Genomic DNA, 14,004 nt, shown 5'->3' on the forward strand with positions numbered 1-14,004 from the left:
CCTTTTACATCAATTTGAATCAGCATTTCTCAGTGTATCTGCAATTAAATGGATATTCTTTTTCTTTTTTTTAAAGAAACTTACATTTGCCTCCTTAGGAATTTTCAAATGTGAGAGGAAAGATAGGTGACAATTATGGCTACATTTCTTAAAAACTTTGTGTTAACTTTTCTTTACATGGTTTTTCAGTTGTTGGAATTAAAATTGATGTAAATTCCTGGATAGAGAATTTCACCAAAACATCAATCAGGGATCCGGTAAGATATTTTTTTTTTAATTCCTATGCTACATTTATTAGTCTCAACAAATCAAATACAGTGGCAAAATCAACTTTTAATACTACTACATTGAAGCATAATTATGAATTCCTATTTTTTTCAGAGATTTTTTTTGTTTAGTCAACCAATAATAAAAGTATTATCAATGTAAGAATTTAAAATGCCCATTTAAATATTTGTTGATATTCTCTAATTTATAAAGATAAAACTAATGATTAGACTATCATTTAATCTTTTACACTAAATTATTATAATATGGTAATATTGAAAATGATATAATTAAAATCATTATTAAGAAAATGTGAGGTGATAATTGTACTTTCTGTCTTTCAGTGTGCTGGTCCAGTTTGTGACTGTAAAAGAAACAGTGATGTAAGAAAACTCTTTAAAATGGAATTTTTAAATACAACTTTTTGTGTTACTCTTTCTAAGACTAATGGTAAAAAAAATGCAGGAAGTTTTCATCAGATACCAAAATAATATTGTATGGAATTGTGAACTTATTCACTGATAAGAATTTGAATTATATGCTTCTAATTCCTAAACTTAAACTTTAGAAGCATTTAAAAATATTCATTCAAAAGCCATATCAATATGAACTATATTCTCTTTGGACCCACTTGTGTTAGATTCTTTTGCACATATTTATTTTGGCTTTGTTTCTGACCATGGTTTCTAACTGAAGCATACTTATTATCAGTGCAGTCTTTTCTCATCTTTTGCATTTTATCTGAATATTTTTGTGCTATATTTATAGTGGTGAGAAAGTTTCTTTTAACTGAACCTTAGATTATAAAGAAGTTTTACTTGCCTGGATTGGATTCTATTACTTGCATTTTTGTTTGAGAAATTGAAAAAGCTAATACAAACCTTTTGTTTCCAGTTTAAGATGTTGTAAGAATGAAACTAGATAAGTTATACCTATACTCAATAAGAAGGATGAATTCCCCTATTTTCTTTGAGTCCTCGTATGTATGTCTGTATGTTTCCAAGGGAAGTAGGAGTTTCGTATCGTTTTATCACTCCTAAATCTTGAGAAGCCATAAGCCAGTAATTTTAATTATTATTGTAACATTCATTTTACATAGACTGTGTATCAGCTTTTTAGAGCAAACCTTTTAGAGCAAAGGTTTTAGCAAGCTTCTTCCATATTAAGAAAACAGAATGCATTATGTCCTGAACTCTGAAAACAATGCTTTTAATTGTAATTTCATACAGTAAAACTATTAAATTGATTCATGTATTTAAGCATAATTTAAACTGGGAACATTTTAGGATATATGATTATTTTTCCTTAAAGGCATTTTTTTCTCTTGATTCTTGCTTTTACATCCTAGAGTACTCAAATATTTTTAATATAAAACAATTATAAATAACCTCATGGTGCTGCTTTTACTTTTTAAGTCTGTGATGGATAGTACCCCAAATGGATTTTTTAAATGTCTTTCTTGTCAAAATCTTAAGTATGTGTTTAAATATAACAATAATAAAATAATTATACATTATTAAATATTTGATTTATCTAGTTTCCTGGTTTATTAAGATGACCAAGAGTGACAAAAGGATTTTTTCTGGTTTGTTCTTATGTATTGTTCAGACTGAGTTGACAATTTTAATGGCTGGATGGTGGTGGAATTTCAAGCTCTGATTGTTTGATAGCAATCTATGCATACCCTTATTTCATCAGAATCTCCTGAGCACATACCTTCAAGATAAGATATAGTTATTTAAGCTTTTCTCCTATTTTTATTGTTATAATCATCTACATAAAGTGGAGTCATAATGTAACCTAACCTTCCTTAAAAATGTATTAACTGCTATTTTTATTTTGATAGGTAATGGATTGTGTTATTCTAGATGATGGTGGGTTCCTTTTGATGGCAAATCATGATGATTATACTAACCAGGTATGTACCTAAAGTGGGAAGGGGTAGAGTTTCCAAAGTGTGTTTCCCTGATCAACATTATGAAACTCCTCCATACCACTATAAAAATTGATAACCAAAGTGTTTAATGTAATATAAACCATAAAAAAATACATCCTAAAGATAGTTTTCTTGTTACTTATTAGTCAGTTTTACTTTCTGGTACTGTTTCTGTTAAAACTTATGTGCTAAAGATTTTAATATGATATGAACTTTTTTATTTTTGATCTCTCAGGAATTTAGAACATTTTCACATATTAGTCTGTTGATAATATGAGTCTTAGTACAAACTGGTTTGAAACAGATGAAGATTCTAACACCAAATTTGCCAATTGTCAATGTAGGCTCTTTGGTTCATTTCAAACAAAGTAGAAATAATTGCCAAATAATTCCACTTCTGAATTGATATATTTGGCTTCTCTTTAAAAAACAAGCAAAAAAAAAAATCTCTCAGTCCTGGACTGTTTTCCTAAATGACATTATTTATGGGTTGGAATTGAAGAGTTTGAGGTTGTCCCTATGGATGGGACTAATCCAGTTCATCACAGTCCCCACAAGTTTCTTTTTCTAATTTCACCATTTATCTCATTTGATTGTGGCTTAGTGCATAGTAAACTGTCCATTTCTTACACAGATAGCATTGGGAGCCATTCAGTAATGAGAACACCTAATCTCATGGGAGTTCTTTCAAAGTGTCATATACTCATTTATTACTTGCTTTTGTTTTTAAGCTCCTCAGTGGTTTTAGTTCAGTTTCTTTGTACCATTTCTTTTCTTTGTACTGATTCAAGTGTTAATAAAGTTTCAGAGGTAAGCCAAATGTTAATTATTTTTTTCTGTACCAGATTGGAAGATTTTTTGGAGAGATTGATCCAAGTCTGATGAGACACTTGGTTAATATATCAGTTTATGCTTATAACAAGTCTTATGATTATCAGTCGGTGTGTGAGCCAGGAGCGGCACCAAAGCAAGGAGCAGGGCATCGCTCAGCATACGTGGTCAGTAATAGCCACTCGCCTTCCCATTGTGTCAGAGGGCACTTGGTGTTCATTAGCGTAACACTTTCTTACCCTGTTTTATAGCCGTCAATAGCCGACGTTTTACACATTGGCTGGTGGGCCACTGCTGCTGCCTGGTAAGTCCAAATGTTAGCTTTCTTGGTAATGAGAAAAAAGGGTTGTGAAAGAGGAAAGAATTTGATGAAAATACAGACATCTAAATAATTATTATGGGAACTACATTATTTCCTACAGCACATATTGTTAACAGTCATAAATATTTTTTTCTTAAATGATCAGTGTAAAACCATTACAATTATTCAGCTTTTTCTATGAAAATAGCTTTATGCAAACTTCAGCCTCTTCAGGGGATTCTTTTATCTATGAATCTGTTGAAATTCTTTTCATTTATATTTTGTGTTTACATTGTACTCAGTCCTTAAATTTTAGGCCTCACATTGATCTACAAAAAGCGACTAGTTATTGTCTTAAATACCCACGGTAAATGTCTTCATCCATCAGATTCATGACATGATGACTTCTTTTTCTACTTCTTCACTTTTCATACAAAGGCTGGCCTCATTTTAGAGGCATTGTATTCCTGAAATGGATCTAAATCTTTCTTTTCACCGGTTCTACCCTTCCTCCCACTTTCCCCTCTACCTATATCCTGCCACCAATGAAAAGAAGACATTTAAACTGCTTATTGAGGCACTGTGGAAAGTCTGGAAGATCAAATTTGTCATTGTTTGGGTCTGGTCAGTCACGTAACTAATCCCCCTGTTGTGTCTGGGTCCATTCTCCCCTTCCTCCCTCTTTCTCTCTTGTGTCATTACCCTACTGTACTGTGTAAGTTTTATTCAGTGTAGATTAATATATAATGTTCACTTGATTTTGAGGCTTTCCCAGCAAAAAATAAATGATTATGCCATTTTATTAAAGTAGCAAATATTTTAGATTAAAAATCTGATTTTTTTCTTAAAAATTATGAAAAATGGTACTTTCTGTTGTAAGAATGCTATTTTAGATAGGCTTTACAAAGGTTTTCTACATCTCATAGTCATCCTGAAATACTTGATTGTTTTTATGCTATTTTCTGGCCAGAAAATGCCCCCTCCTCAACTTCCCCCTTCCCTTCTCCCTGCTTTTGTTTTAACTAAACTCAGTTCCAGATGAGTTTTTACCAATATTTGGCTCAATTGTCATTTATTGTAAAACTGGAATGTGCCATATGTCCTGTATTTAATAGGTATATTTTATTTCATGAATGCCACATTATGCATTTTATTTTATGCCACATTAATAGTTAATAAACCCATAGTACACAGTCATTTTTGTTTGTTTTGTGGTATTTTTTTCCCTACCATACAGCTTCAATATATAAAATAAGGATAAAATCTTGAATATCAAAACTATGCACTAATATGATGACATTCTCCCTAGTTATCACTTCTCCTCACTCAGATTTATATTAGGTGTCTTCACACATTATGTGTCCCTCACTGGGTCCTGAAGACAACTGACTTCATGACTTCTTTTACAAAAAGAAATTTACAATGTCTTATATAATTTAAAAAACACTTCTATAAAAATGCCTGCCAATTCTCAGTTTTTCCAGAAAGATGAAAAAAGAAATATGTTTATGTGCACATGCAAAAATACTCTGGTTTTTATGATATAATTTATAAAATAAAACACCTAGCTTTTTATCAATAGTTTTTTGTATTTAAAATTTAGGTCTATTCTACAGCAGTTTCTCTTGAGTTTGACCTTTCCACGACTTCTTGAGGCAGGTATGTAATAGCTCAGATGCTATCATAATAACTTAAAATTTTCTTTTTGGGTGTGCTGAGTTCAAAATTCAGAGTGTCTGTGTGTATTTGAGAGAGAGAGAGAGAGATCGTCCATTTGACATTTTGTAGGTTAAATTCTTTTTGTCACAACTTTCCTAATGCCTTAGGAACATTCCTAGGTCACACTGGTTTCTGTTTTGTAGCTGTCATGTATTCAAATTCATTTATTCTAATGATAGTTATTGGGTACATTTTGGAGCTGCCACTATACCTCATGGAGTAACTAGCCAATTATGGATCCTGCCCTTATACTGATTGATTTGTTTTGCTCTTTGAGAAATGGAGGCTATGGGAGACCCCTCATAATAATGGTCTTTGTTTTCCCCACAGTTGAGATGGAAGATGATGACTTTACGGCCTCTCTGTCAAAGCAGAGTTGCATTACTGAACAAACCCAGTATTTTTTCGATAACGATAGTAAATCATTTAGTGGTGTATTAGATTGTGGAAACTGTTCCAGGTAATTCGTTTCTTCAATTCTGGACTAGTCTTGTTTCCTTAAGAAATTGTACTCACTTTTATAATCATTACAGAAAATAACAGATTGTCATTTGAGTATGAGAGATGTGAGTAACCACTATATATGTTGAAAACACCACAGATCTTCAGTCTCTCTGAAGGTTTTTAACATTAATTCTGACTTCAATAAGTTGTAATTCCTTCAACTTATTTTAGTAATTATGTAATCAAAAAAATTATACCCACCTTTAGGCAGAATAAAAAGGAATTTGTATTTTGTCTAAAAGAATCCATATTAAATTTTTTCTAATGTAGAGATAGTTTCAGAAATTATATTAATTTTGATAAGATTAGAATTATACTTACTAAACACATTAACAGACATATCCTTGGGTAGGAAATTGTTTTAGTTGTAGTATTCACTTATCTTTGATTTGAAACTGAAAAAACTAATAACATATTTTCTAAAGTCAAGGTCAGTGTTAGTCATCACTGTCCATAAAATAGTTTGAAAAGTTTTTGGAAGAAATGGAAAATTTCATTTTATTTGTATTGAGAGAAAGAACAAATGGCAGGGTGGAGATTTTTGAAGTTTTGAAAGGAAAGGGATAATCTATGTCACAGGATCCCTGAGAACAGGGCAGGAAGGCACAGAGTTTGAATACTTTGTTTTTAGTAACTGAGGACAGCTTATTCTAGAAGAAATGTTAACAGAGAGAAGAGGAAATACGAGGAGGTGAGGTAATCTGAGCAGGTGACAGGGCAGGAACAGTTGGTTGCTAGGGAATTTGGAAAAGAAGTTTATAACAGTTTTTTTTTTTTTTTAAGTATTTTCAGGAAGGGGTTAACTGCAGCGAGCACAAATTTTTAATTGATGTGGTCAGTATGATTTTATGACTTACTTTATTAAACCTCCATGTCCTAGGAGGAGGTGGAGGGTAGGCAGAGGAGAGGAAAGGGGTGGAGTCAGGCATGTAATCAGAAAAAAGCAGACCATCTTGCTTAAAGATTAGCATATCGGGACATCACTTTCAGAAAATAGAACTGTGGCAAGTTAAGTGGTTTTATCAGTTTAGAGTCTTCGGTCTTTGATTAATTGATGTCCAAGAGTAGCAATGTATACTTTAAAACTGACTAAGTTAAGCTATAATGTAAAGACCTGTATAATAAGTGGAACCATGGTTACTTTCGATTTGCTTTATGCTTGTGTCCCAACTTAAATAGGTTAAGAAAAAAGAAAACCCCACTTCCTTGAAAAATCAATTACTCTTTAACAACAGATCTACATTTTTACTGTGAAAGGTAGAAACAGCTTAAGATACAGGAAAAAGACACTACATGGAATTCAAAGCCCTTAATTCTGTCTGGACCTGCGTTGTCCTAATTCAGTAGTAACCAGCCACAGATGGCAATTTCTGTCATCTAATCATTAGTCATTGCAACTAATTAATATTACAATTTTGTACCTCAGTAACACTAGTCACCATTTCGGGTGCTCAATATAGCATCCTGTGGCAAGTGTTTGTTTAGCCATATAGGTTAAAGTGGACTACATTTCTATCTTCACAGAAGGTTTGTTTAATAGCCTGATCTAGACTTCAGCCTGTCATGAGCTTGGGCAAATGCTGAGTCATTTTACACTCCTAGTTTCCTTCACTGTAAAATAAGGCAACTCTGGGACATTTTCAGTGATAAATAGCACACTTCCTTAAACACGTAAAATAAAACATTTCTTCCAAGTCTCAACAAACAGATTGGTACTTATTTTGCATTGAGGTTTATTGCTTAAGAAACATCTCCTATTGGAATTTTTTAGTATTCATTTGAGAGATAACATGTCCATGTTAATCTTTCTCTTCAAAAATCATTCTCATTTAGTTTTACTGTTTGTGCATGTGATGCTTTGTTTCAAAAGGTCTTATTTTCTTTCTTTTTAATACGTAATAGTCTTTGAAAACTATTTTTTTCTCTAATCTTTTATAATACTCATTCTACAGAATCTTCCACGTAGAAAAACTTATGAACACCAACTTAATATTCATAATGGTTGAGAGCAAAGGAACTTGTCCCTGTGACACGCGGTTGCTCATACAAGCAGAGCAGACTTGTATCCTTTCACACTGGGGAGGTTTGGAATGACAATTCCATCTTAAAGCCATGCGTTTTTAACTGCATCACATTGTTCGTGCCCAGAAAGAGAAAAATACCACAGAGCGCTGAGATCACCTCACAGAGGCAGCACGGACCCCTCACACAAAATCTCACTTGGATGTCAAGACTGATGATGCTCCACATGCACTCAGAGTAGGCGAGAGGCTTCACGCTTGCACGGGGAGTCTTTGTGGAGAGAGCCATGCAGATCCCCAAGTAGCCCTGAAATGGCTGGAGAGCATCAGGGAATGCCCGGTTGGGGTTTGGTGGTGGCTGGGAGGATGCTAGGTTTCTGCCAGGGCTCTCCGCGGCTTGTTGGCCCAAACCGCCACACAGTGCCAGGTGAGGGCATCCTCTGTCTTCCCTGGCAGCCCGCCCAGGTGTAGGACAGAAGGGAAAAAGGGCCTGCTGTGCCTTGAAAGCTGTCAACAGCCAGTCATCATTAATGGAGTCTATGTGGTCTCTACCCACCATGGAATATTTATTCAGCCTTTAAAAGAAGGTAAGTCCTGTCATGTGCTACAACTGCGATGACAGCAATTGTAAGAATACTTCTGTGGGTAAATATGCTAAATAACAATGCAGTGACTATTCAAGAGTTACAGGCCGAATTTTGGTAGACTGCCCCTGGTTTTTGCTATTTCTGGGAAGATAGTCCTCCCATATGTTCTGTTTGGAGCTGCCGTTTATTACTAGAACTAGTTTCTGTTTCTGTCTTGCTAAATAGAGGCGCCAAGGTCCTCGGTTATGGTCTTATGTGAGTGACTCTCTCTCACAGGTGCGTCATTTGCACATCTCAACCACTTATATTCTACAAATATTTACAGAGTACTTCCTTGTGCCAGCAACCTTGCTGTGTACAGTGCAGATAAGAAGTTGATCTCTTCACACAGTCCCTAGGCTAACAAAAGAAAATTTGTGGCAGTTTAGTTCCTTAAATCCTATAGTAGTGTATGGTACTAAAATAATGTCATAGGTTTCTCCTGCTTGCTTTGAGAAACAAATATATGGCATTGTATTTTTTCAGTTCTGTGGGGGGGGAAAAGTAACTTCATATCCCTTAACAAGTTTTTTCAGCTGATGGTCCAGATCCTTGTGATATGGTGAAGCAACCCAGATACCGAAAAGGGCCTGATGTCTGCTTTGATAACAATGCCTTGGTAAGTGTATCCAAAGAATTTCAGGGGACAAATTACAGTTTTAATTCCAACATAATGTCTTAACCATAGAATTTCTCATTAACATGACATACTTGCTGATATATAGATTTTTCATTTCAGTATTTTTTCATGGTTAGCATAAGCTTAACAGTTGCTTCTTCTATCTATCTGTCCTTTCCACAGAAATTGTACTTTCAAACACAATGTCAGTTTACTAATGTTCCAAGATGATAAATCTAATGATTTTAAAGGCTTTCTAATAAATAGTAACTGACAGTAAATATGACTAATAGTATGAGTTGCTTACCTTCATTTATATTCCAATCTTGAAGATATGTTTTTATTATAGTATTTTATTAATTTGTTTAGTAAAAATACTGTAAATATATAGTAAACATACTGAATGAAGATTTAGTATATTTAAAAACGTGTTAAATTGCTGTTGTCCCCTTATTTGGTAATTCTACTTTTCTACTTGGTTTCTAATTCTATCACCTATTAGCTTTGTATTATTTTTCTTAATTACTTTTTATATTGTTTGAAATTAGACAAGGTTAGTAACACAGGATTAAGTTGATAAAATTTTACACACCATGTTTAATGTATGTTATCTGAGATGAGTAGTCCTTTTCCTATAGGTTAGCTGTCTTCCTTTCATAAACACTATTCAGACTACTGTATATATAAGTAGCTTTATACTTTTCAAATTATTTTAACTTTTTAATAAGCTTTATTCTGAATCAAACCCCGTATAAAAGGTGCTCACTACTTATAAAAACTAAACTTTAATATTTCTCAATTCTCCAGTCTTCATGCCTCTTGCATGAAGGTTTGCAAACAAAGCATTATCATCTTCGGAATTGCTTATTCTAAAAATATGTCATATCATTGATTCAGCAATGTGCATTTCTAGAAGCTATTTATTTAGAACTGATTTCTTTCTTATTTACTCAAATACACACAACCATATTTGTTTCAGAAAAGAATAAGAATTTCCATAGATACATATTATGCAAGTAGATAATACAGATTAGAAGCGGAGCAGAGAAGTAAAATTAGTGATGGGGAATAAGGGTGAAAACGCAAACTGTTTTAGCCACTAAATCCTTTTACCTCCATAAGGACTGTTGATCAGTTCCTCTTTGAAGGGGAAAACTGATTCAAAGTTAGAGCTGTTTGACTTTTTTCTTTTTTACAGTGAGGCTTAAGTAAGACCCAGATATGAGGACTCTTTTGTTCTGTCTACTCGACCTTAAGGAGTTTGCCACGTCAAATTATTACCCACAGAATGTTATTTTTGGACCCAAGGCTAGTGTCACTCATTAGGGAAACTTCACTCATCAACTATCTGTCACCAAAGACAGATTAAATTTACTCAGGTGCACTTCCAAGATCATATAAAAACCTGTTACCCCAAATATCTTCACCATTGGAAACTATTTTTTGATCACAACAAAAAGATTTTACAAAGAGAGAAATTTCCAATATTAACGTTCCCATAAATTGTAAAATGGATTGTGTGTGAAAGTACAACTCTTGCTCAGTAGCTTAATGTGCTAATAATGTCTTGTGTTTTTTTAGCACTGGAATATTTTGATAATGCTTATTTGCGATGGTCACTGTGAATCTGCTCTGAGTGGAGGCTCACGTAAACTGCTGACTGCCAGCAAATTGCATGAAATCTCATCTTGTATGTCTTCTTTTCTGTGTTTTCTTTCCTTTTCCTGTATTGCTACTTTGCCCGTTATTAATAGGATCAACTTATATGCACAACGAGTCGTGCCTGTACCATGATGTCAGCTCCTATCTTCATTTTACTGCAAGTTTTCATGTGGTGTGGATGGTCAGTCACTTTCTCTAATTTTTCTTTGTTTTGTGTTTGGCTTGAAATTTTAAAAAAGTAATCCATATCCCTAAGTCCACTACAATAAATATCCTGAAGCCAGGTTATTAAAATGCCAGTAGTAATGTTTTGTAAATAACAACGTTCAAAATTACATGTTTCTAATCCTGAATAGAGGATATCAGTTTCCTATATTTAGTTAAAAATTAGTAATGTCTCTTCTGGGAAGATCCCCTGGAGAAGGGAATGGCACCCCACTCCAGTATTCTTGCCTAGAAATGTTTCTTAAGATTTTACTAAAGGTTAAGTCAATGTGGAAAAAAAGTATACATTCTTCATGATGTCTTACTTTTACTTAAGAGAAATACTCTAAGGACAATTATTAGAGATGGTCATAAGTTTTGTTTCAAAAGTTGCTAACATACAAGTAATGAAATATTTCAGTTTTAACAAGCATTATTCAGTACCTTCTAAGCTCATTATCCTAATTTTTCCCTTCCTATGTAAATGGATATTGTCTAAACAGCATTTCTTAGATAGTGATACTAAAATATTTCAGTAAGAACATCAGTAAGTGCTTCTAATTTCTAAGTTAATTTTACCTAATATTATTTACATTATCTAGGCTAGGATTATCATTATTTGTTATTCTCTGACAAATTTCTGAATTACATACTCAGTATGACTGAATAGATATTTTAGGGCCTGAGTTTATAGTCAGAGTTCCATTACATTTTCTATTCTTTTTTGATGTTTTGGAATCCTGAATGTTGTAACTAGACAGCATTTGTTATGTTCTTTCTTCATTGCTGTCCAGGTAGTCTTTGGTTAGGAAACCACTAGATGGAGATGTGGCCATTACTGAAGAGTGAGAAGGAGAGAAAAGTGGAATAGCAGAGGGAGTGTTAAAATGTTCTAGGATAATAAAGTAATGCTTTTGAAGATTTAAGTGGCAAAGAAAATCAAAGCAAATCAGTAACATGTACTCTTGAGGAAGTTCATTATTTTATGCAAACATAATTGGTAAATACATGTTATTGACAACACAAAAAATGAATATGTAGAATAAATGTGTGTGTATACATACACATACATTAAACCTACCTCATGACTGAATGTGGTAAGTGTATTAAGGTGCTATGTAGGGAATGCTTTGTTAGGGATCTTATTCCTATTAAGAGAGTTATGTGTAGTATCTACCTGCGTAAATAATTTTAAATATGCATTTTCTTTGAAGCTGCTGTGGGTGATGTAAGTATAGACCTATCTAAATTCCAGAGTTAGTTATTATTTGGTGGATGCTTTTTACCAATGATTTGAGCTCTTTACTCCCTGGAGGAGGAAATGGGAAGCCACTCCAGTTTTCTGAACAGGAAAATCCCATGGACAGAGGAGCCTGGCAGGCTGCAATCCATAGTGTTGCAAAGAGTCAGACACTATCAAGTATACACTCACAGTGAGCTCTTACTGTTTGCACCCCAGGTTCGGGGTGGGGAAAGAAAGGAAGAGTAAGAGTTAAGTAATACTTGTCTAACAAGAGAAAAATGGAGAGATTTTTACTTACTGGTATATCTGGTCTTAAAAAGTAAGCCTCAGGGCAAGAACATGGTTAGATATTTTTTTTCCTTGAGTAGTAATGGGACAGAAAAAAAAAAGGAGTGAGGGATTCTTAGTTGTTATCTTTACTCAGGGTATTTTGAGACAGGTCCCTAGAAGGAAATTAAAATTACTTTCATATCTTAAAATATATGTAAATAATTTTGGCACTCTATTCCTTTACCATTTAAAGCTGAAACAAGGTACCAGTCTGTTATCTACTCCACTAACCTTTAAAAATCAGACTGATTTATCTGGTTATGGTGTTAGTGGGATTTTGGTCTCTTTAAAATAGGAAAAAAAAATGCTGAGGTTTCTCCCACATCTATGCATTTGTGATTTAGAATGTTTTTAGAACGTATCTCATAATTTATTTTCATATAATAATTTCAAGTCTTGGTATATGTGGTTGCCCATGCAAAACATTTGAGAAAACATGATCAGGAAACTGAAGGGACAGATTTTTCAGTGTGGATCAACATGCAGACTTCAGGGACTCCAAATAAGTTATCTGAACTACCACCTCCCAGACTGAAACAGACATAGCTCATCATCACGCAGAGGAAATTAACCCCCCCTCAAAAAAAACATTGGAAATATAAAAATAAAAACAATGGAAGCAGAGCCAGAAAGAATATTTTTCTTTCCATAACATTTCTAGAACATACAGATGTATTCTGCATTAATACATCAATGGGTCTTGTATGTTTGCTTATTTTGTAGTCTATCAAATTAATACTTAACCAGAACTGGAAAGCTCTCCTAGTAAAGTGACAATTAAGCCTTTAAGTTAGAAGTTAGTATTTTATGTTTGTAGTGTTCCTAACTAATCAAACAACCACTACTTTATTTGAGTACAAGTACTCATTTACCAAGTACTTGCCATACACCTACTACGTGTCAGGCCACTGTTATATGCCTGAGATACTTAAGATACATTTATACTAAAATGTAATTTTTTATCTCAAATTCACATGCAATTCAGCATCCTGTTTTTTCACCTGGTTAATCTACGTGGAGGGAAAGACAAAGAGAAAAGGAAATGCAAAGGTCCTAAGAAAACAAATACCTTTATCTGTTGCAGAGAAAGTTAGTGTTATTGGAGCAATGTGAAGCGGGGAGGAATAGAGGAAGATGAAGATGGAGAGGCAGCCAAGCTGCACACCACATAAGGCTTTGTAGGCCTTTATAAGAAATTTGGATTTTGTTCTGAGAAATTTCAAGAAGGGCATGAAAGGGTTTGGTTTTAAGAAGGCTACTTTTTGGAGAGAAAATTATTAAAGAGCCAGAATGGAAGCAGAGAATCAAGGGAGGCAGCTTTTGCAAGAGGGTAGGCCGGAAGTAACAGTAACCTGGACATGACATAGTAAGTAGTAGGTCTGGGGATATATTTTGAAACTAGAGTTAAGAGGACAGGCTAATAGATTAGATTTGAAAAAAGGAAGACTCACAGATGATCTGTTGTCTTTGACCTGCTTCATTACTCCTAGAAATATCATTCAGAAAAATAATATTTAGGGGCAAGTTTAAGATGTTTCTGAGAATCAAAAGGAGAGGTGATAGTGCTCAATGCATGTGGAGCTCAGAGGAGCATTCAGGGGTAAAAGTTTAGAAGCGTGAGTTATTGAGTTTCTGGTCCAAGATGGTGACAGAGGAGACTTAAAATTCACCCTTAACCCACAGTCCTACCAAACCTACAGCTATGAAAAGAGCAATACCCTCTGAGAGAAATGTAGAAAGT

At 33.9% G+C, this 14,004-nt stretch overlaps 1 protein-coding gene across 5 annotated transcripts in view; it reads left to right on the forward strand.

The window, feature by feature from the left end:
- The window catches only part of CACNA2D1 (calcium voltage-gated channel auxiliary subunit alpha2delta 1), a 513,972-nt gene that overhangs the window by 485,033 nt on the left and 14,935 nt on the right, over nucleotides 1–14,004 (forward strand). For all 5 annotated transcript variants that reach the window (XM_061165139.1, XM_061165136.1, XM_061165138.1 and 2 more), the window contains 9 exons: nucleotides 190–257; nucleotides 612–650; nucleotides 2,114–2,185; nucleotides 3,049–3,201; nucleotides 3,286–3,338; nucleotides 4,939–4,994; nucleotides 5,385–5,514; nucleotides 7,511–7,620; nucleotides 8,742–8,824. In XM_061165139.1, coding sequence (XP_061021122.1) covers nucleotides 190–257; nucleotides 612–650; nucleotides 2,114–2,185; nucleotides 3,049–3,201; nucleotides 3,286–3,338; nucleotides 4,939–4,994; nucleotides 5,385–5,514; nucleotides 7,511–7,620; nucleotides 8,742–8,824 — 764 coding nt within the window. The remainder of the gene's footprint in view (nucleotides 1–189; nucleotides 258–611; nucleotides 651–2,113; nucleotides 2,186–3,048; nucleotides 3,202–3,285; nucleotides 3,339–4,938; nucleotides 4,995–5,384; nucleotides 5,515–7,510; nucleotides 7,621–8,741; nucleotides 8,825–14,004) is intronic.

This window comes from Dama dama, chromosome 18 (assembly GCF_033118175.1).
Source record: "Dama dama isolate Ldn47 chromosome 18, ASM3311817v1, whole genome shotgun sequence".
Classification (NCBI taxonomy): Eukaryota; Metazoa; Chordata; class Mammalia; order Artiodactyla; family Cervidae; genus Dama; species Dama dama.